The sequence below is a fragment of the Mauremys mutica genome, chromosome 4 (genome assembly GCF_020497125.1).
Source record: "Mauremys mutica isolate MM-2020 ecotype Southern chromosome 4, ASM2049712v1, whole genome shotgun sequence".
NCBI classification, from domain to species: domain Eukaryota; kingdom Metazoa; phylum Chordata; order Testudines; family Geoemydidae; genus Mauremys; species Mauremys mutica.
The window spans coordinates 104,505,336-104,526,887 of record NC_059075.1 but is presented as its reverse complement, the minus strand read 5'-3'; the positions used below and the strand labels follow the sequence as shown (position 1 = coordinate 104,526,887).

At 40.7% G+C, this 21,552-nt stretch overlaps 1 protein-coding gene across 1 annotated transcript in view; it reads right to left on the bottom strand.

Annotated features, from left to right (window-relative positions):
- Positions 1–2,226: 2,226 nt before the first annotated feature.
- OTOG (otogelin) overlaps positions 2,227–21,552 on the bottom strand; it is a 153,969-nt gene continuing 134,643 nt past the window's right edge. The window contains exons 49-55 of the mRNA XM_045012732.1: positions 21,441–21,516; positions 19,717–19,895; positions 18,100–18,204; positions 17,513–17,632; positions 14,719–14,764; positions 5,188–5,267; positions 2,227–3,737 (exon numbers count right to left, since the gene is read on the bottom strand). Of these exons, the coding sequence (XP_044868667.1) occupies positions 3,537–3,737; positions 5,188–5,267; positions 14,719–14,764; positions 17,513–17,632; positions 18,100–18,204; positions 19,717–19,895; positions 21,441–21,516 (807 nt within the window). The 3' untranslated portion in view covers positions 2,227–3,536. The remainder of the gene's footprint in view (positions 3,738–5,187; positions 5,268–14,718; positions 14,765–17,512; positions 17,633–18,099; positions 18,205–19,716; positions 19,896–21,440; positions 21,517–21,552) is intronic.

The window sequence follows — 21,552 nt, the reverse complement described above, 5'->3', positions numbered from 1 at the left end:
CTGAACCCCACTGCCCTGAGGGAGGGGGGTAAAGCCCAAGCTTCACCATTCTGATGGGGGTGGCAAAGCTGAAACTCAAGGGCTTCAGCCCCAGGCCACAACTCTGTAACCTGAGCTCCGCCACCCAGCAAGTCTAAGCCAACCCTGACTACCCCATTAAAATGAGGTCACGCCCCACTGTGGGGTCCTGACCCACAGTTTGAGAACCACTGATCTAGATATTGGTCTTGTTTGATAAGTTTAAAGAGTTTCACTAAATTTACTATGTGTGGTAGCACTGCATAAATGCAGTATTGACAGATCTACTTGAAAAACAAATAGGAAGAAAAGTAAGTGAAACAATGTTGTCTGTGCTTGGAAGAAACATTTGTGTGTCAACATATAAGTTACTCAAAAAACAAACAAACCCTAGAATCTAAATGTACAGTGTTCACAACTGAAGTCAATATTGCCCCACTATTATCACAGATATCTCCTAAATTTAAAGGAAGATGATGTCAGATATCAGAGTGTAATCAATATTTGGCTATAAATGACAAATAATAGTCACTATCGTTTATATTTTACAGTAAGGGGAAAAGTCTATCAGTTTTCCATGCACAACCCGCCTTTCCTAGTGATGTTAATGTGTCAGGCTGGCACCAGACTTTTTTGCAAAATTGGCCATTTCTTCTTCTGTTATTTTGTACAAATGTAGGGTATGGTAAATGCAGTGTAGGGGCCTGGATTGCTTTGAACTAACCAGAAAAGGAGAGAGAAGCATCTGTGGAGGGATTTAGTGCTGACAATAGGATAAAGGTGGCTTCCGATGTCAAGCCACTGCTACCATGGATCTTTCCTTTTGCTTTTCTCAGTGTAAGCCCCATGTTTACAAAATCAGAAGTAGGAACTTAACACAACATTTATTACTTTGCTTTGTCTAAACAAGTGGAAGAGATGACAAAGTTCGATTCCTGTTTACAGATGTGCTCAGATTTCTAGCTTTTACTGCAGCTGTAGCATCTCAGATTTTAACTCCCTTTTCCAATATCTTTAACTGCAGACTTTTAGACAGCTCAGTGCTGCTCCAGTTCCTGTAATGTTTTCAAAGTGTTTTATGGCTTTGTCCTGCACTACTGAAGGCAATGGGTGTTTCGGCATTGAATTCAATGGCAACCAAAGTGGGCCTTCAGTCACCCCACCTTTTTAACACTTTAGGCTTAGTGATCACTATTTCATATCTGGTGGATGTGTCCCTTGATGGAAAAAGGAAAATTTCCTTTACCTGTCAATGTCTCTTTGTCACTAGATGTCAATTGGGATGTATGATCTTCTGGTGGAGGCACTGGACTGGAACTTTAGAGAGCTTAGCTGTGCAAAGGCTTTTCTGGGAAAGTCACTTAGCTCACCTGTGTCTCAATTCCCAGTTTTCTGCTTGTCTGTTGTATTCTGCTTGTCTGTCTTATCTATTTAGAAAGTAGCTCTTTAGGACCGGAAATGTCCCTTTGTGTGTCTGTTTGGTTCCTACCACAATGCAGCCTAAAAATAATTTCTCCATCCCTAATAAGTGAAGTGTTAAAGGAATTGACTGTACAACTGTTGTACTATAAGAAAGTTGCTCTGTTTGTTTAGGATACAGTTTATTCATTACAATAATTCTATACTGTTTCACAGTTTGGGAACAAATTGTTTCTGAAGGAAAGATTCAGAGATAGATCCATAACTGATAACTTTGTCTCTCCAGAATACGGGATTGTCGGTTGGTGAGGATCAGGAGACAAGCCATCTTGTGATATCGGTGAGAAGCAGGGATTTATTTTTATTTTATTTTGACTAAAATGTGAAAATTTTGAAATCTGAATTTTTGGGGATGAAAATATGTTTGAAAGATTCAGAACAAAAATGTACACATTTATATGGGAGTGTTTTTAAACCTTAGTGCTTAAACTCTTTTCTTCTACAGCTTAGTATCAGACGCTTGGACTATTAATACTAATTACAGTAAAAAACAAATGAATAAATAGTGACTACTTCTGAAACAAAATGTTAGTAAATATGACAAAGGTAAGCAGTTGTTAATATTAATAAGAAAACAAATTGTAACAAAATAAGCCTTCCTGTTGTTTTTATTAGATGTTATAGGAATGACATGTACAGTATATAAAAAACGTTAATAGCAAAAATGTTCATGTGATTGATTTTAACAAAACATTCTTCTTTGGATTAACTGAACCTTCCCCCCCCCCCTCAGCTTTTTTACAATTTATTAGGCAACAATACACTTCTATTTTTTAGGTTCCTAAGTTTAAAATCTTAGATGCTCATAAAATTCTACTTCTTAAAATTAAAGCAATTGGAATTTTGCTGCATTCATATGGCATGGTTGTGGTGAGGGTTGGTTAACAAAATATTTGGTTTCATAATATGGTCAGTTGTTACAAGTTTAAAAAGTAATTGTGTGTGTGAACATTGTACTTTACAATTTGAACATTTTGCAACATAAAACATTCATTGGACATAGGAGGTTACAATTTTTATTGATTTAGCTATTTATCTTTATTAAAATATACATGAGACCAAATATAATTTTGATTTTCTTTTGTCTTTATGAAAATAATTTAACATGTTCTTTAAAAAGTTAAGGTTCAATGTAAAATTCATTCTCCTAAACAAACAGTACAAGTCACATTTAACATGTGGTGCACTTTAGAAGGCAAGGGTTTGTTTAGATAAAGTGCATCTATATAACTGTAATGGGAAATGTGTTTTTCATTTGATAAACTTGTATGTTTTCAGTTTACATCATACAGTTTATATGTTGGATAAATCTATTACCAATATCTAATCTGGATAACCTAAAAGAAAAAAAAAATCTATATTTCCTATACATTACACATTTGACATAATGGTTTTACACTACGATGTAAAATACATTGGAAAAATCAAACCTATTATCAGGGAATATTATATACAATTATCAATATTGAAAATGTTTCTCTGGTAAAAATGTCTATAATTTAATTCCTCATGAGTGCCTTATTTTGCAATATCAATTTGATTTTAACTGGATATTCTAATATTTTCCATGTAATTTTCTTTCATATGCATCAAGTGTATTTTCACTATTGTAACACATTCAAGATCTTAGACCACTGCCAGATCATCTTATGTATCAGGTATTTAAAATACCATTGGGTGGCTTTCAAAGAATGGATCGAACCTCCAGAAATAAAATATAAAACATTATTCCTCTGATTGTCTCTTTCAAAGGAAACCCCTTTCCTTTTTATGTTGGCACATATCACGAGAACTCTTGAGATGATTCCTAGGAAGTGAACATTAAGATAACTTAAAATGGGTGATGCAAATCCTTTCTTTCAAAATTTAGAAGAGTCCAAAATAGCAGTGTTTTTTTAATATTAAACAATGATACTATTCAGTGGATGGATAACTGTATTTTCTAAGAACAAGATATAAAAAATATCTTTATCATACTGAGAATAATTGTATATCTTCCATAGTCGGACTCACTGGCTGCTTTTTTATGAAATGTTGTTTCAAGACCATTGGCAAGAACAGTCGGTAGGTTCTTGGATTGAATAGTTGACCCATGTCGAGTTGCCACTGCAGTACAATTGCACAGTTCGTCTTTGTAACCCAAGTTCCCTGCAACATTTGCAGAATCTTGCATATGTGTTGATGTTGTAGTTATAAATGCTAGCAGAAGGGCATTTTCCATCACATGAAACAATGTTTACCTGTTAATGAACATTTTAAATGATCATTGCATTTAAATGATTTGAAAAATCTCAAACTCAGGTTTTTTAAAGAAACCTTAAGGAGTTAGACACCCAAATCTCACTGAAATTCAATGCAAGCTGGGCAGCAAACTACCTTATGCCTCTTTCAAAATCTCAGCCTATGTGAATAAAAAATTGACTCAGCTAGGCCCACGTTTTGAGGACCTGTCAAATGGAATTTTTCCACTGATTTCAATGAGACTAAGATTTGGCCACTATGCAACACACTCAGCTCTAACAAAATGTTTTCTGAGATTTAATTGTAAAGAATACATAATATTACTTTGGCTAATGCACAATATTCAGTGTCACTGGCTGGCTGTAGTACATGATGAGGCCTTTGGAGTTTCTTTGCTTTATCAAGGAGGAATGTTCAGGTACAGAAACACTCCCTAGGAAAACTGAAGAACTTTACTCCAATAACACGGTAACAGTTGCTTACAGTAACTTCAGCTGGTAGCTCCTTTATATCCATGGGGTATCCCTTCCATTCAGAACACTTCTTAACCTTACAGATGGGCTCCTCCAACTGCTCAACCATTAACTCGGGGAGGGGGGTGGAGGAGAGAGGCGGAAGTCCTGTGGCCATGTTGAAAGTCTCAGTTGTCTCTCCATACCCTCAGACTAGTGCTTGCTTCCCACATACCCTGCCTTTCTGGGTCTGCTTTCCTGCCCACTCCCCATCCCTGACACACACCTCACTGCCATGCTGCTCGGTAAGGCACTGCTGGTCTCGCAGGAGAGCAGCAATGAACAGTTCCACCCCAAGGGCCAATTTGGAACTATACTTCCCATGTTCATTTACTCTTGGAACAAAACATTCAGTTTAACATTGTCTTAGTAAGTGTCATTATAGTCTACGTAGTGAAACACCAGCACCGAGATTATGGCCTCATTCTTCCTACAGATAGTGCCACGGGTGAGCATTATGCTTTTGAAGAATTTAAGGACACATGATCCCTATCCTGTGGCATTTACAGGCTAAATACACTGTTTACTGTCATCACTATTAAAAAGACAGTTCTTTCCAGGGACAAATCCTGTAAGGCACTGGGTATCACCCGTAAAGTGGTAAACACCCTCAATTCCCATTGACTTCAGTGGTAGACAAGTGCTCATTGCTTTGAAGGTCTGGATCTGTATTTCCAATTATAAATGTACGGTATAACGTGGTATTTGAGATACTACGGCATTGTAACTATTAGTAAATGTTGACTTTTTAAAATGATGACCACTGCATGTGAGCCACTACAGATCGATCTGTGGTACATGTCAATTTTTGCCCTGAGGCCAAATCAGAAATAGAATGCATACAACAGCAGAGTTAAACTCCCACCACATCTTTTCTCATTTCCACCTTTCCTTATTTTCCCCCCTTTCCCGGAAACAAATGATGATAGTTACTTACCGGTGTGTTACTCCTGCAGTCATTCTTGCGGATAGTCATCCTAACAGTCACCTTTTTACAAAATTTCCCATCTTCCTTACCTGCAAAGTATGCATTGATTGAAAAACATCAGCTCACAATTCTGAACATTTCAGAAATAGCAATGTTCCTATATGTGTTATAAGCTAAAGGGATACAAAAGAAGATAATAAATAATACATCACAGCATATACCAAAACCTCTTTGATAAAGAGGCAATTTGTATTTAAATCTTCACTTTTCAAATGTGTAATTATTCCTTGTATCAATGACAGTGTCCACTGTCTCTTATGTATTCAATTATATTTCTAATGTATTTATTCCAGATCTATAAATTTTTTAAGGACAAAATCCATAAGCCACTTACACAGTATTGTAGCCGCTGTCATTCTGAAAATGCGTTACCTATAATACAATGTTTTCTGAAGGCAAAATGAAGTAACCATTCCTGGGAGAAGACTATTGATAGTACATACATTTCCTGCCATAACACTATCAAACGATTGTATTTAATAAATTTTTGGTAATAAACACCTTACAACACATGGATTTGCCAACTATGTAAGGCAGGTTTGGGGGAAGGTTTGTGTTTTCATACTTTCTGTGTAAAAAGACAAAGAAACAACCCCTAATAAAAAGAGAAAATACTTAATTCCAATTTTTATTTGTACTACCTGTATTTTTTATTTTTACAAGAAAAAAAGATACAAAACATATAGATAAAACACATTCTAAAATATCTGTTTATATATAAAATGAACAAAGGGGTAAACATAATTAAAGGGGGAAATATTGAATATTTGAAGAAGAGAGATCATACAGAAAGTTCAGTGGTTGCAGGAGTGAAAGAATTGTGTCTGATTGCAAAGGAAATGATCTTCTTCCTGCTGGAGAACCCACATCACAAAGGAGATCTAAAAGAGAAAGTCCATTCTATTAGTTGAATTACTGCAGTTCTACTGCAGATCCCATACTGCATCATACTGTAGAATGCTGAGGTCTAGATCCACAAATGGATTTTGGTACCTAATTGCCACTTTAGGTGCCTAAGTCCAAAATGTAGATCCTCAGAACCCCAGCCCAGCAGTCACATAATTCTGTAGACACCTAATTCCCATTATATTTAAGTTTCCATTGAAAAGTCCCCTAGGCACCTAAAAATCTGCCAATGAGCATATGCACAGCCACATAAATCCTGACACCTATCTCATTCCTAAACCCTGGAGAGAGTCTCAAATAAGGCGTTCCCCAGGCCTAATCCAGGGGACAGTCTCAGGGATCAGGCCCTACACAAAACACAACAGACAGAGGAGGAGGTGGTTGGTGCACCTCTTATAACCATTAGCCCAGTGGTGAGGGCACTCACCTTGAATGCAGGAGACCCAAGCTCAATTCCCAGTTAAACTATTTTGTTATTGAATACCTTCAACAAGAGAGACTGCGACAGCACCACCTCAGAATATCCAAAAGCCCAGTAGTAAAGGCATTTGCTGGAGAGGTAGGAGACATGGATTCAAATCCCTACTCCACAATAGGGAGAGGGGGGATCTGAACCCCAGTGTTCCACATCCTGGTTGAGTGCTCTAGCTTCGACTAAAGGTTCAAATGAAGGGGGAGGAATAGCTGTTGGGGGGGGGGTTGGGGGCGGGGAGAGAAGATGCTTAACCACTTAATTCTAGGAGAGGGTTCATGGCTGAGAATCTTGAGCAGAAATAGTTGCCTTCCTCCAGTCCCCAGTTAGGTGCGTAACTCCATTTGAGAGGCAGGGCTTCGGTCCTGCCCCACTCCTTGGCATTTCCTGTGAACTAGCTTAGGCAGCTCTCCACTTGGAGTGTTGGCTTTTGTGGACTGCATTCTTAGGCACTGATCTCTCTCCATGTATTATATAGGGAGCCTGGGTGGCTAACTCAGGCCTACAGATTCCAATAGGTGTCACAACACCTAAAGTTAGGTTTTGTAACTCTGAGCCTAAGTCATCTTTGTGGATCTAGCCCTTAGGGCCTCACAATACTTTCCACCTATACATTGGTAGTACCTTTCATCCAAGAAACTCAAAACTCTATACAAAAGGTGGATATTAATATCCCCAAGGAAACCAAGACAAATCGGTTTGCCCAAAGTCACATATTAAATCATGGCAAAGACTGGATTAGCACATGAGCCCCAATGCTTAGTTCCTTGCTCTAACCACTAGGAAATGCTGCTTCTCTAAGAAAAGCAAATGTAAGTTTTGACAAACAACTGACTCCAAGTACAGTAGAGATTTTTAGAACGTGACTTTTTTTCTAAAAGGATTATTTCCTTCCCTTACTTTTCCAATAAAAAAATAGTTAGCTACTGACTATGGCAAAAGTATCAATGAATTATATCTTGGATAGGATAAAAGCACATTGAATAGGCAAGCAATAAGATAAAAGATAAAATAACATTTTTTAAAAGAAACAACTCACCATTGTTTCTTTTGTCTCCAAGGAAGTGGTCCCTGGCCAACTGAACCATATCTGAAAATGGTCAGTTGTATTCCTGCTCTTTGCTTCTCTTACCACACTGTAGATGATGCCTGGGGTAGGGAATTCTTCAGGTACAATTATGGCTCTGAGTTAATCTTGGCTGCACTGCAAATGTGTCACTTCTCAGAAACAAGTGCAGAATGCAAAGTATTTGCATGTGTGTGTTGATGATTCTTAGTAACACTTACTGACAGACATGCATAGTTTGCCTTAGAACAACTTTCATATAGATAGCATATGACATTGTAGGTAACTATATGTACTGTAATGAGATTCTTCTGTACATTCTGTTTGGTTCAAACACGTTATATGAGTGCCTCCAATAGAGACATGGGTACCGTGTAACTATATACACAATAATATGTGCTGTAACATTACTGATGGTCAAATTCTGTTCTCATTTACCTGGGTGTCAATAAGGATGAATGACACAGAAATCAATGGAGTTCTTCCAGACTGACATTTGTACAAATGAATGCAGAATCTGGACTTCAGTGATGTTGCAGCACAGATAGTTTATATAGTTACAGTCAATATCACTTGCTATGTAGCAAAGTGTACTTGTGTTTTCACATGATTAATGTAGTGAAGGTTAGCATTCATACCATGTGTTGTAAGGCAGATACTTGTCTGTCTCCAATTATTTTGGTATATATTTCCAGTATACTGTCCTGATTTCAATAGATTAGAAAATATGGACTGCTTCTTGTACATATGCCACTGAATGCCTTATAATATTTTAAAGAGTTATTTGAACAGTAAGCTTTAATGAGCAAAGCAATTAGTCTCTACGTTCTACAGCACTATAAACATAAAGCGATTAGCCAACTTTCTAAACGTAGCAAATACACATGCAGCAAACTAAATACTATGCAAATGCATACTACTAACAGTACATTGTTGGCTAACAACAATGCACTGCCCATACAGTGCAAAATGAAAAGAAAAAAACCCCAAACATATCTGAGCTGTTCTGAACAATGAGAAGTTAATACTACAATGCAGCTTTCAAACATGATTTGATGACATGAGGCCTGATGCTCCTATCAGGGAGTACATTGTTGGAAATCAACAATGGTGCTGGTTGATTTGTTCCTACTGATTTCCAAGAAAATGTACCTGAGTTACAGTTAGCGCTAGCTGTAGGTGTGACTGGGCTAACGGGAAATGGGAACAACAATGACATTCCGGAACCTGGTAAGAATATTACATTTTGAACATGTTACACATAACACAAAAGGGTCACTATCACTAGTCAACATTTTATGGTCAGACACACCCATGTTTGAAAAGGAAACTTAAAAAAAGGAAATTGACTTAAAATTTCATTGTGTTATGATGAAGTAGTTATTAAATATAAAATATCTAGAAAACAATAGCAAGAATAGGAGGAAATCAAACAATATTGCTTAGATACTTGTGATGTATTTTGAGCCTATTCTCCCCCTCACTTACACCAGTTTTACCTTAATTTTAACTCTGATGACTTCAATGAAGTTACTCCTGATTTACGCTGGTGTAAGTGAGTGGTGAATCTGACCCTCAAAGTTACTGTTAGACTTAGGGCCAAGAGATGGAAGGAATGTAATTTCCCACAAGAGTTATTTTTTAAAGTTCTCAATGTTTTTGTGAAATTCCTGTAGATTTCATTGCAGGACAATGTTTTAAACTGCAGTTTTACTGCAAAAATTAGAGAGAAAAATCATAGTGATTCATGAGGATAAGGTATTTCAAATGAAGACAAGATGCTAGTGATCCTATTCATAAAATGTCTTATGCAGTTACTATTTATCATGAAAATCTTATTGCCACAGGTTTTTTTATATTCAGTCTGGGCCATATGATTCATCCAATAAATGCTGGATCTACAAGGTTATACAGATATACAATCAGTTGTATTAGGAATATGAATTCTGAATTTATTTTTATTCATTGAAAAATATGAATAGGTATTACACATTGCAAATGCAAATTTTAAAAGTTCTGGCTCTAATTTGCTGGTTCGATTTTGTTTTGGAAAATGACGCCCAAAAGAAATGGTCCTGTTTTGTCTAAATCCACAAAAAGGTTCTAATTTTGGCCCTTCTGGAAGTATAATATCAAATTATTTTACCAGCTGACAAGAAAGTACACGGCTTTTTTTAAGGCTCTTGGAGAGATTGTTTGTCCACTAGCTGACTTAAATGGCTGTCAGTGCCCTGAGATATAATGTCAGGGGAGGCCATGGCAGCTGGGACAATTGAATGGAGTGCACAGTTATGGGAAAAATGCATTTCAGAACCAGGGACAAGTGTCAAACAGATTTCTGGCATGCAAAGGACAGAGCCCACCAGGACAAAGGACCCCAAAATCCTTTCTCCTCTTCCCCTAGTTAACAAGAGTATTGGCAGAGGAAATTGATCTCCCTACTGTGATTTCCAGCCACTACTACCCCAAAAATGTAATTCTTAAATAAAAACATGAGGAACCCTTATCCTGGCTACCCATCTCCCATTGTAGCAGTCTTCAGGTGGTAACCCCAGTGCAGGAAGACAGGAGGACTGGAATCCAAGGAGGGCAGCCCAGGGAGGTAATGAAGTCCCCTCCCACCACTACCAAAGATCCCTGTGCTTCTCTTCCATGGAGCAGGTATGTAGCATCGTCATTTCCCCCACCAGCACCACCGCCCCGCACTGAATCCCTACCATCATCAGAACTGGTTAGGCTATTATTCCACCTGCTTATACTGATGTGTGGGAATTCATCTATCTTCTTATATGTGGGTCTGGTAGTACCATCAACCACTGTGGTTGGCTGACACAGCCCATTAAAATACCTTGTTTTCAGTTGCCTATAGCTTTGCCAAAAGTTAATCATTTGTGCTGAATTTTGCCATGCCAGGTATCTGCCTCAGAGTGAAGTTTTTTGGAAATTTTCAGTCAAAACATTCAGTGATTTCTGAGAATGAGGCTAAGGAAAAATACACTGTTTTGCTCATGTTACAAAGTTCTGGCGACCTTTTCTCTTAAAAGCTCTGGAGCCCCCGGCTTTAGATGAGAGGCTCAAAATTTGGCAGGGCAGTGGCCTTTTTGCTGTTCCCATGAAAATCCATCCACATTTGGCTAAATTATAAGCCTTTGAAAAACTGCAGTTCTCACATTGTTAACACAGCTTTCTTAGGCTTTTGTAGCTAAATTCCCTGAGGATTCCATCCAAACTAAGCATGCTGAAGCCTGGGGCTGTGCAGGACTTTCCTTGCAATTGCGGCTCTGGGCTGCTACAGGCCATGCTGGATCTGGGTGCAGCCACCAAATCTGAGGGCAGGGAGGCTCTCTCTCCTGTGCTCTCAATGGCCTCCCTGCTAGGCCCAGGCAGTGTAGAGGAAGAAGCTGCCTGATTTTAATGCAGCAAGGACAAGAACCAAACCTGCAGGAGGAGGCAGGAGAAGTGGATTAGGGCAAGGATCCTTTCGGGGATGGGAGTGGAAACTGGGACTGGAGGGTAGCAGGGATGGGGAGAGGGAAACAGACTGAGAATTGGAATAGTAAGAGAGACCATGACTGGCATTTGGAGCCTGCAGTGAAGACTGGGCTTAGGATGGTAGAATGGAACTGAGATCCAGGGTGGAGGGGCTGGATCTGTCTGGGCCAGGAAACTGGGACAAGGAGTTGGGGAGGGACTAGGGGCAGGGAAACTGGGAACCAGTGTGTGTGTGGAGGGGAATGAGATCAGATGAGTAGCCAAGGAGGATGACTGGAACTGAGAACTAGTGGAGTGTGAGGAAGGAGCTGAGAGGGGGAATGGAGATAGATCTGACAAGGAGACAAGGTGTAAGGGGAGAACTGGATCTGCCTGGGCAAAGAGACTAGGACAAGAAGCTGGGGGAATGGACACTGAGATTGAATGAGGAGCCAGGGATGGATACTAGGACTGAGAGAAGGGTGACCAGAGAGCAAGTGTGAAAAATCGGGATGGGGGTGAGGGACAGTAGGAGCCCATATAAAAAAGAAGCCCCAAATATCAGGACTGTCCCTATAAAATCAGGACATCTGGTCACCCTAACTGAGAGTCAGTGGTGATGGAAAATATGGGCAACATCTGCTAGAGGTCAGGATGGGAGAGAGAGACAGACAGACAGATCAGATGAGGAGTCAGGAAAGGAGTAGAGTGGAGACTAGGACTGGCTAGGCAAAGATACTGGGGACTAGGAGCTGGAAATTAGAAATGGCTGGGCAAGGAGACTGGGACTGAAGGTCAGAGACTGAATGGGGAGCCCAGATGGATGAGACTAGGACTTGCTGGGCAAGGAGACTGAGACTGGAATGACAATCTTGGGGAGTGGAGAGAGGGACTGCCAAGGTGAGGAGAATGGGACTGGGAGGGGCAGCCTAGTGTGGGGAAAAAGACAAGACTGTGACAGGTTGAATGGGATAGGGTAGAAGCGATCAAGCTTGGGGGAATGGTCAGAAGAGTCTGTGCCCACTAGAGCACATCTCCAATCCTGGAATGGAACCCAGGATTCCCGAGGCTCATCATTGTTTTGCTATCAGCAAATATCTCTGAAACCCACTGGCAAAGCATCTCATCCCCCTCTAGTGACGGTCCACATAGAAGATGACAATCTACTGTATCAGTTACTCCACTAGCTCAAAAGGCAGAGATCTGTGGGGTGGATCTAAAGGTTCAAAACCTGCTGATGGCCCAGGTGTGTCTTAATATGATGCCACATGATGAAATTTCTGATGAGCCTCAGGAATCCTGGCTTCCATTCCAGGCTCTGGAGGAGAGTGTGCTCTAGTGGGCACAGACTCTTCTGCGCTGTTGCTGGGAGTACCTTTCCCAGATCTGAGGAAGAGCTCTGTGTGGCTCAAAAACTTGTCTCTCTGGCCAACAGAAATTGGTCCAATGAAACATATTACCTCACGTACCCTGTAAAGATCCTGTGGTATTCTTCATAATGCTAACTTCAGTATCCTGGCCAACCTGGGTAATTACTCTGTTTAGTTAAAATTCAACTACTTCAAAATTTGGAGAATTTACAAGTTCCATTACATTTTAAAATGTTTCCCAACAAATTCTGGTATGAAATGAGATGCTTCGCAATAAATGTGTGGTATTGCTATATTATAATGTGCAGTTCTGCATTTAAGAAAGACGACTTGAGAATTCTCAGATAATATGTTGATCTATGAGATCATGTGAGCATAATTAGCCTATAGTATTGTTACATGGAATCATGGAAAAACCTCTCTTTATTGCCTTAACTCAAGGCTAGAATTAATTGTATTTAACCAATATCCTGTAAAGTATAAATAGCCACCAGATTTCCCTCCTCCTCCTCTTAATCAACAATTTTCCTCCTCAGAAAAAAAAAAAGATCATTAGTTTCTAGTTTAAAAAAAAAAAAAGCAAAATAAGGATAGAGGAAAAGAGACCAAATATTTATGTCTATATAGTAGAATCTTAAAAAACCCTAAATAATATAAATCAGGGGAAATTATTGCTTATTGTAATATTTGTTATGTCCCTTTAAACCAATTACATGTGATAGCTAATGTTTGTGCAGCACCTTGCACATGTAAAGTACTATAGAAATGAAAGAGATGTTCTATATCTTAGAAGTCACTCCCATAAGTTTCATGATTTTATTATACCTCCCAGGCAACTGGGAAACTTTACTGAAGCAGAAAGAAAAAGGGTGGTTCTTCAGAATAAAGATTAAAACTAGTAGCAGTGACTTCTAAGATATGGAACATCTCTTTCACTTCTATAGCACTTTATATGTGCAAGGTGCTGCACAAATATTAGCTAACTGAGCCCCTCAATCCTCTGGGAAGTTTAAACATAAGAACATAAGAATGGCCATACTGGGTCAGATCAAAGGTCCATCTAGCCCAGTATCCTGTCTACCGACAGTGGCCAATGCCAGGTGCCCCAGAGGGAGTGAACCTAACAGGCAATGATCAAGTGATCTCTCTCCTGCTATCCATCTCCACCCTCTGACAAACAGAGGCTAGGGACACCATTCCTTATCCATCCTGGCTAATAGCCATTAATGGACTTAAGTTTGCTTGCTCCTGTGAGCCTCAACACAACTGTGAGGAAGAGCATCTCCATTTTACAGATGAAAAACCAGAGACAGAGAAGGCAATGGCCATATTCTGCCAACCTGGCTCATATTGAGTAGTCCAATACCTGACTCCACAAGTAGTTCCATTCCTTTCTGTGGAGCTACTAGATGAGTAAGGCACAGCACAGCATCAGTAAGGTGACAGAACCTGGCCCAAAGAGACTTGCCAATTCCTCACAGCACATCACTAGGCAAGCTGGGGGCAGAGTTTAGGACTTGCTATCTCCTAACCTGTTGGTCAGTCTCCCAGAACATGCTGCCTCTCATAAAGGTAGTCTGCACAACATTTGACTCCTCAAACTCCATTTTACTTCAGTCAATTGCATATGAGTTTAAGTAATGTTTGCCATAAACATCTATTTATTTTCATTCAAATTTATATTCATTTAAATTTTTACTGGTATGAAGATAAATTTTTAAATCCTATGTTAAAGGAAATACAAATAATTTTATTAAATTGTTGTGACTTACGACAAGAATACCTGAACAGATAAAACACTGATCTTGAAGGATTAAAGTAGAATTAAACACTCATTTGCAGGTTAATTTGGAGAGGATAGGTGCACTTCAAAGCCATCAGGCCAAATACTGACCTCATAAGAGTCGATGGCAAAAACTCTAACTTTAATGGAGAGTTTGTCTCACTGGATTTTGGAAGTATCATATTAGACCATAAAAAGGACCCTGGATCTGATCCCACACCAGTTTTATTCTAGTCTAACTCCATTAGCTCCACTCAATATACTTCTGACAAGTATTAGTAAAGGCCATCCTTCGTCTCGTGTCAATGAGGTCAGAATCAAGCCCTCATGCAACCGTAAGCCAGTCTTGCTCCTATTATAATCACATGCTAAATGGACTTTTCTGATTCCTGAAGTCTCATTAGTCACTCACATGTTTTGCAGCATCCCTCTAGAAAGGGCACAGCATAACCTCCAATCTAAACAAAAAAGAAAAACATAAACATTAGAATAATTTCTTAATCATAACACCTACATACCAGTGCTATTAGAGGTGACTTCCCTTATTCTATTCTGACCTACAATTCCATGCAACCTCATTAACGTCAGTGGTTTGGATCAGGGAAGAAATTGGCCTTAAATGATTTAACTTGAGCTTATTAACACATGTGAATATTCAGTAGTTGTCATTAATCATTATCATCCACCAACACTTATCACAGTGGTACCTGAACAGAACTTAGAACAGATTCTCAGATTCTACCATGTGATTCTGGAAAGTAAATGTTGATGCTTTGCAGACCAGAGTTATGGTAACAAAAACTGATCTTGAGTTAATTCTCATAAAAAGAAATCTCTGCTCAGCAAAATGCCCATTCTAGCCACGGCTCACTGTCTTTGACATTGTAAGATGGAGCACCAACTGGAGTAAAGTAGACAGAATAATTACAGTCCATGTCAAAGCATTCTTAAATAATTTCACCGTGGTACTGGGTCAGTTACAGTGTCCCATTTCACTCCTACAAGCCAAAGTGATCTCTTCAACTTTGTTTCATCAGGTCTCTCACATGATGATCACCAAAAAAGTACTGAAACTTTCTTGCTTTCTCAAAAACTCCAAAAGATGAAAGAAGGAGAAGACTTTTCTACTAACTTTACTTTTGCTAAACCCTTTTTGCTCTTCCACGTCTGCCATTTTAGGGGCTAGAATGGAAAATATCTTCTACCTAACTGGGCCTCTGTTTTCTGACGGACTACTCCATTCCTGTCATCTAGGAAGGGGTATTACAGAAGTATAGTTCCTTTAAGACTGTTCCCTGGTTTAGTACCCTCACATGCACACCCCACCACAGAATTGAGAGAGAACTATACAAAATAATTCCATAGAGTACATTTTCTGGTTACTTTGTCCAGACTAATTTTATGCATTCAGACCAATGGAAGTTTCATGACCTCCCCTCCTCTGCAAGACTATACCACAGTCTCATATATCTTACTATTGGGAAGATTTTCCTGATATTCAGCTTAAATTTTCCATCTTTTTATGAGTTAAATTGCCATATACAGTAAGTAAGTTAGAAAAGAGAAGTCTATGATTGTCATGACCCAGTGCCCCCAGCAGGCACACTCCAACCCTCCATCTGGCAGTAGGGTTGTCAGGCATCCAGTTTTCTTCTGGAATGGCTGGTCAAAAAGAGACCCTGGTGGCTCTGGTCAGCACTGCTAACCGGGGCATTAAAAGTCCAGTTGGTGGTGCAGCAGGGCTAAGGCAGGATCCCTGGAAGTGGCTGGCATATTCAGCCCATAGGTTCAGGGGTGATAAAGGGAAGCTCTGCATACTGTCCCCACCCCTAGTGCCGCCTCTCCAGCTCCCATTGGCCGGGAACCAATGGGAGCTGCGGGGGCGGCACCTGCAGGCGTGAGGGCAGCACACAGAGCCTCCCATCCACCTATGGGCCAGACATAGCTTCTGGGAGCAGCATGGAGCCAAGGCCTTAGCTCCGCTGCACCATCGACTGGGAACTGACTGAATTAAGTGCCACCTGGCCAAAGTTCGGAGTTTGCACCCCAACCCCCTGCCTCAGTTGGAACACCCTCCTGCACCCAACCCCCTCCCAAACCCTGCACGCCCACCCTCACCACAACCCCCTGTCCCAGGTTGGAACCCCCTCCTGCACCCAAACTCCCAGAGCCCGCACCCCTTCCCACACTCCAAACCCCTCGGCCCTAGCCCAGAGCCCCTTCCTGTGCCCCAAACCCCTCATCCCCGGCCCCACCCCAGAGCCTGCACTCCCAGGGCGGGGAACAGGAGGGTTGAATGGGGGCAGGGATTGGAGGGGCACTCAGGAATGAGAGGAGGGGTTGGATGGGCAGGGGCGGCTCTAGAAATCAGGCTGCCCCAAGCAGCGCGGCGGCAGAGGACGCCCCCTACATTTTGCCACCCTAGGCACCAGCTTGTTTTGCTGGTGCCTAGAGCCGCCCCTGTGGATGGGGTGGTGTGGGGCAGTCAGGGGCAGGGGGTCCAGGTGCAGTCAGAGAACAGGGAGGGGTGAATGGGGCAGGGGTCCCGGAGGAGCACTCAGGAATGATAGGTGTTGTAGTATGGGGTAGCGGGGGGCAGTCGGGGGTCTGGGTGTGGTCAGGGGACAGGGAGGGTTGGATGGGGCAGGGGTCCCAGGAGCATAATGGGGCAAGAAGCAGGTGGGGGGGTCAGATATGGGGCCGGGGCTGGACCACACCTGGATGTTTGGGGAGGCACAGCCTCCCCTAACCGGCCCTCCATACAATTTTGGAACCCCAATGTGGCCCTCAGGCCAAAAAGTTTGCCCACCCCTGCTATACTCTGACTCTGACTACTAGGTCTAGTCACTCACGACCCAGCTGTGACAATGATCAAACCCAGAAGTGCTTGCAGGTTTGGACAGCTGCATCAGGCTAAGCTTGGCATTACAAACCTGCTTGAAAGGGGGACGTATCCTCTCAGAATATGGAGTGTCCTTTACAGTTTTGTAGCCCAGGAAGCTTGCTGATCCAGCAAATGTGTAGGCAAAAGTTTTGTATAGTTAGAGTACTTAGAGCAGTCAACATTTTGCTTTTAAAGATCTAAGCAGACACTATAATTTTTCCCCTTCTTGAGATGATTGGAAGACTTTAGAACAGTCAAAAATAAAATTTCAAATGCAAATATAAACTATAACAATGAAATAAACTGTCTAAAAAACACTGACCTTCACACATTCAGTTTCATTAAAGGGTGGGCAGCTGATGGAAGATGTAATTAAAACTGGTCCTACTGCTGTGGTTGTGCAGTCATACTTGACACAGTTTGAAATCCAAGTAATACCGGGCTGTTTAAAAATTGTAAAATATTACCCTCATCAGAACTTGGGACAAGACGTCACTAGTTGTTATTTTTATTTCTGAAAACAATGCAATTAAACACAGCCCTATCTGAATTAGTACAAGATACCTCCTGAAAAATACAATTTAGATGGAACTTTTAAAGCATAAAATTATAGTGAGGATCACTAAAAAGCATAATCAAGATGTAATCTATTTCAGTGATACAGCAAGAGAGCCTATTTCTCGGTTTGGTTTTACATATTTTTTTTTAAAAGAGGCATCAGTTCAATTATTATTGTTGAAACATAAATGCATTGCTAACATAAGGACAAATACGTCCTTCAGTGCACATGCAATGGGAACCATGCCCAAGTCAGATGTCAGAATTTACATATAGCATCTAGTTAAGTTTTGGGTCACTTCTCGGTATTTTCAAAAGGTAAGTTTTTTATTAAATAAATAAATAACTTACCTTAAAATTGGAGACTGTCCCATTGCGGAAAGTGTGGAGACAAGATACATTCTTACAGTGACCACAGCAGGTTGTTAAATCTTTTGGAGGCTCGTATACTTGATTCTGCAAAAATCAATCGTGTTAGTCCTGCTAGATAACAAGACAGAGAATAGATATTATAATTGTTTTTAATATATTGATACCATGTTAGTTTCATGGGTTAGATTTTTCAGGCTGGTGTGAAGCTTTTAGAATTATTATTTTACATTTCACTCTACAGCTTATACACTCACTTTTTATAAGATGTTACTGAGCTTGATCCAGCTTTCACTGCCATCAATGCGAAGAGACTGACTTTGAGAGATGAATTGGGCCCTTTGCAATTTTTAAATAGTGCATGTGACTGCTTATCCAACAATCAATGTGCTTTTGAATTCTGATGTATTACACATTGTAATCAATATGTATTCAGGAAAATTCATACACTAAAGACAGAGAAAAAGACTTTTGCTGTGGATTAATTCTCAGTATTTTGTACGGAGACAAGATGACACTTCGGCTGTGTGGGGGATGGGGGTTATATAGTTCATTTTTTTACAGGATTTCTAGTAAAGTTTTTCTTCATTTTTACAAATATTCAGCTAGAGCCAATTTCTAGTTGGTATTTGCGCACCAAAGAAGCTGAGGCTAGAGGGGAAAGTGGGGTAGAAGTGTTCTATTTCTTCTCTAGGAATTTATACCTCTCATCATGATATCTTAGTATCAGAGGGGTAGCCGTGTTAGTCTGGTTCTGTAGAAGCAGCAAAGAATCCTGTGGCACCTTATAGACTAACAGACGTTTTGCAGCATGAGCTTTCGTGGGTGAATACCCACTTCATCCGAAGAAGTGGGTATTCACCCACGAAAGCTCATGCTGCAAAACGTCTGTTAGTCTATAAGGTGCCACAGGATTCTTTGCTGCTTCTACATGATATCTTAGTGTTACACACCAGTACTGGCTCTTCTAAAACCAGAGATGGGCCCCAGTTCTGAGCCCCCTTGCATTCTCTGGACGCTCAGATCATCATCTGGACTTTCAAGCTAGGTCCTACTTCTATAATGGGCCAACGTAAAAACCCTATTTAAGCAGCCCTGAGGAAGTTCAGCTCCAAATGTGGATCTGAATTTTGTGGCAAAGGCTAATCCCAACGCGTAGAGTGGCTGATCCACATGTCCTCCATGAGTAGAGCTGAACAGGGGTTATTCTGGGGTGAAGTCTAGGGTTCAAAAGTTAAGTTTGTTTAGTTTACCATGCATGTTCTATGATCCAGCCAGCCACAGCCTCCTATACCCCCAACTCATGCAGATACTTTTGCAAAATAATTTGCACAGGAAAGCACCGAATAGGTCTAGGCCAGCCAGCATACAGAAGCATTAAAGTTTACTGCATTAATGGGGGCCAGGGTTTGACCTTAAGTTTACATTATTATTAACAGCGCACAATTTTAATCAGAAGAGCTACAATAGATCATTAAGGAAGGAGCTCATAGTTGGTTAATCTCAGCACCCAGTTCCTATGAATATAATCAATGAAAGTCATAGTTTAATCAAGATTACTAAACACAATATGAATGTCTAAAATTGTGAATTTCTTACAGCTTCACACTTGATGACACAGTTTGTCCAGGAGATATTTATCCGGTAGTATTTGGTGGAGGGATCAATCATGTTTGTGCAATAAGCAGTATAGCAAATGCCATCAGGTGTGTGTTCCATAATTGTCTGTCCAGGACGCAGTACTCCTCTCTCGTTACTCAGACACACCTTGTCTCTCACTGCAACAATATATAAAAATATACAACACACTCACACAAATCACTTTGGCTTTACAACAGCTAAACAAAAGGTAATGTTTATTACAGAGTGACTAGGAAGACAAAAGCTAATGTCGTGTTTAATATATCTTTAAAAAAAATGGGGTCAGAGCCTCAACTGAAGGTTCCATTGACTTCAATACAGCGACACCAGTTTACTCCAGCTGAGCACCTAGCCCTATGGCTTTAATAAGAATGTTTAATTGCATTCACTACAGCCCCAAAATTGTTCCTACCATAACAATGCCAGATATGTAGCAGTGGATAGAATATTCCATTATTAGGAGCCTTACAATGACTGTAGGCAAAAGGCCGTACAATCAGTGCTTAATTTGTGCTGGGGCTTGCCAGGACTGAGCCCCAGCACCTCTAGGCTTGGCAGTTCATAGCCCCAGCACCTCTGGTTTGCTGCATCAGTTATGAAAGCAAAAAAAATTGCTTGAGCCCGGCACCTCTTTCATTCCAAATTAAGCCCTGTATACACTCCTCTGGCTGTGTACATCTGGGTGAAAGGGAAACACGTGTATATTTATATAATGGAGAAGAATTACTGACATACAATCATACATACATATCAGGGTACAACATAAGAGTTTGAGGCCACACCCAAAAAACTTCACACATGCTGCAGTCTGGAGATCTGCAGGAACTGAAAGTGGAGACCTAACAGATTGCATTTCATGTGCAGGACTGGATCAAAGCGAGTTAACCAACAGTTAATGTGTGTCAGCAGGGTGAATGCAGCAGTAGAGCATGGCAGGCTAGCGCAGGATAAAATCACACCCCAGCTTTCCAAGAACTAAAATGTTTGTGTATACAAGCCCCTAAACCAGAAACAACAACATGTCTTTGCAGCAGGTGCCACTGACTCCATCCAACCTGCAACCCTTAATATGGCTTACTGAGTACCTTGTGTGAATTCCTGCTCCACAGAGCAGCACAAGTCTGAGGCTCTTCTGGCCTCATTCTGTACTTTCTGAGATATGATTCTGCACAGCATTGAGCATTGGGACTTCCATCCTACAAAGCACTTGAGCACATACTTAACTTGCAGCACCTGTGCCGCAGTCTCATAATGGATCAATGGAACTACTCAAGGGCTAGAAGTTAAGCATATCCTTTACATGCTTTGCTGGGCTGGGGCTAGTGCTCAGTACTGCAGGACTGAGCCCCGTGAAGAGAAACATGCTGCTTGAATTAGCTGTTCATCAGCATCTCAGCACTGCCTCCAACTCATGTCCCCAATTGCCCTGCCCTGCTCTCCTGCAGTGGGAATTATTTCCAGGTATGCAGGGGGAGGCTGTACACAACTATGCAGTTAATGAGAGAGCCTAACATGTACCCTCCTTTTTCTCTGCTCCATCCCACAACCCTATGTGTGGGTATTTCAATGAATTCTTGCCCCTCGGTGCCAGGCTTCAGAAGTGAATGCATGGTCCACAGCAGGTGATCCACCCTTAGCACTGTAGGGGATATGTCTTTGACACAAACTCTTCTCCGACTTACCACACTTGTACTTAGTACAGCCACAAACATTTTCTGTGCTGTTTTGAAACTGTTCATCTATCTGCAGTTTCTCTCCCTATCCACACAAAAGAAAAAAAGATAATGTGATGTC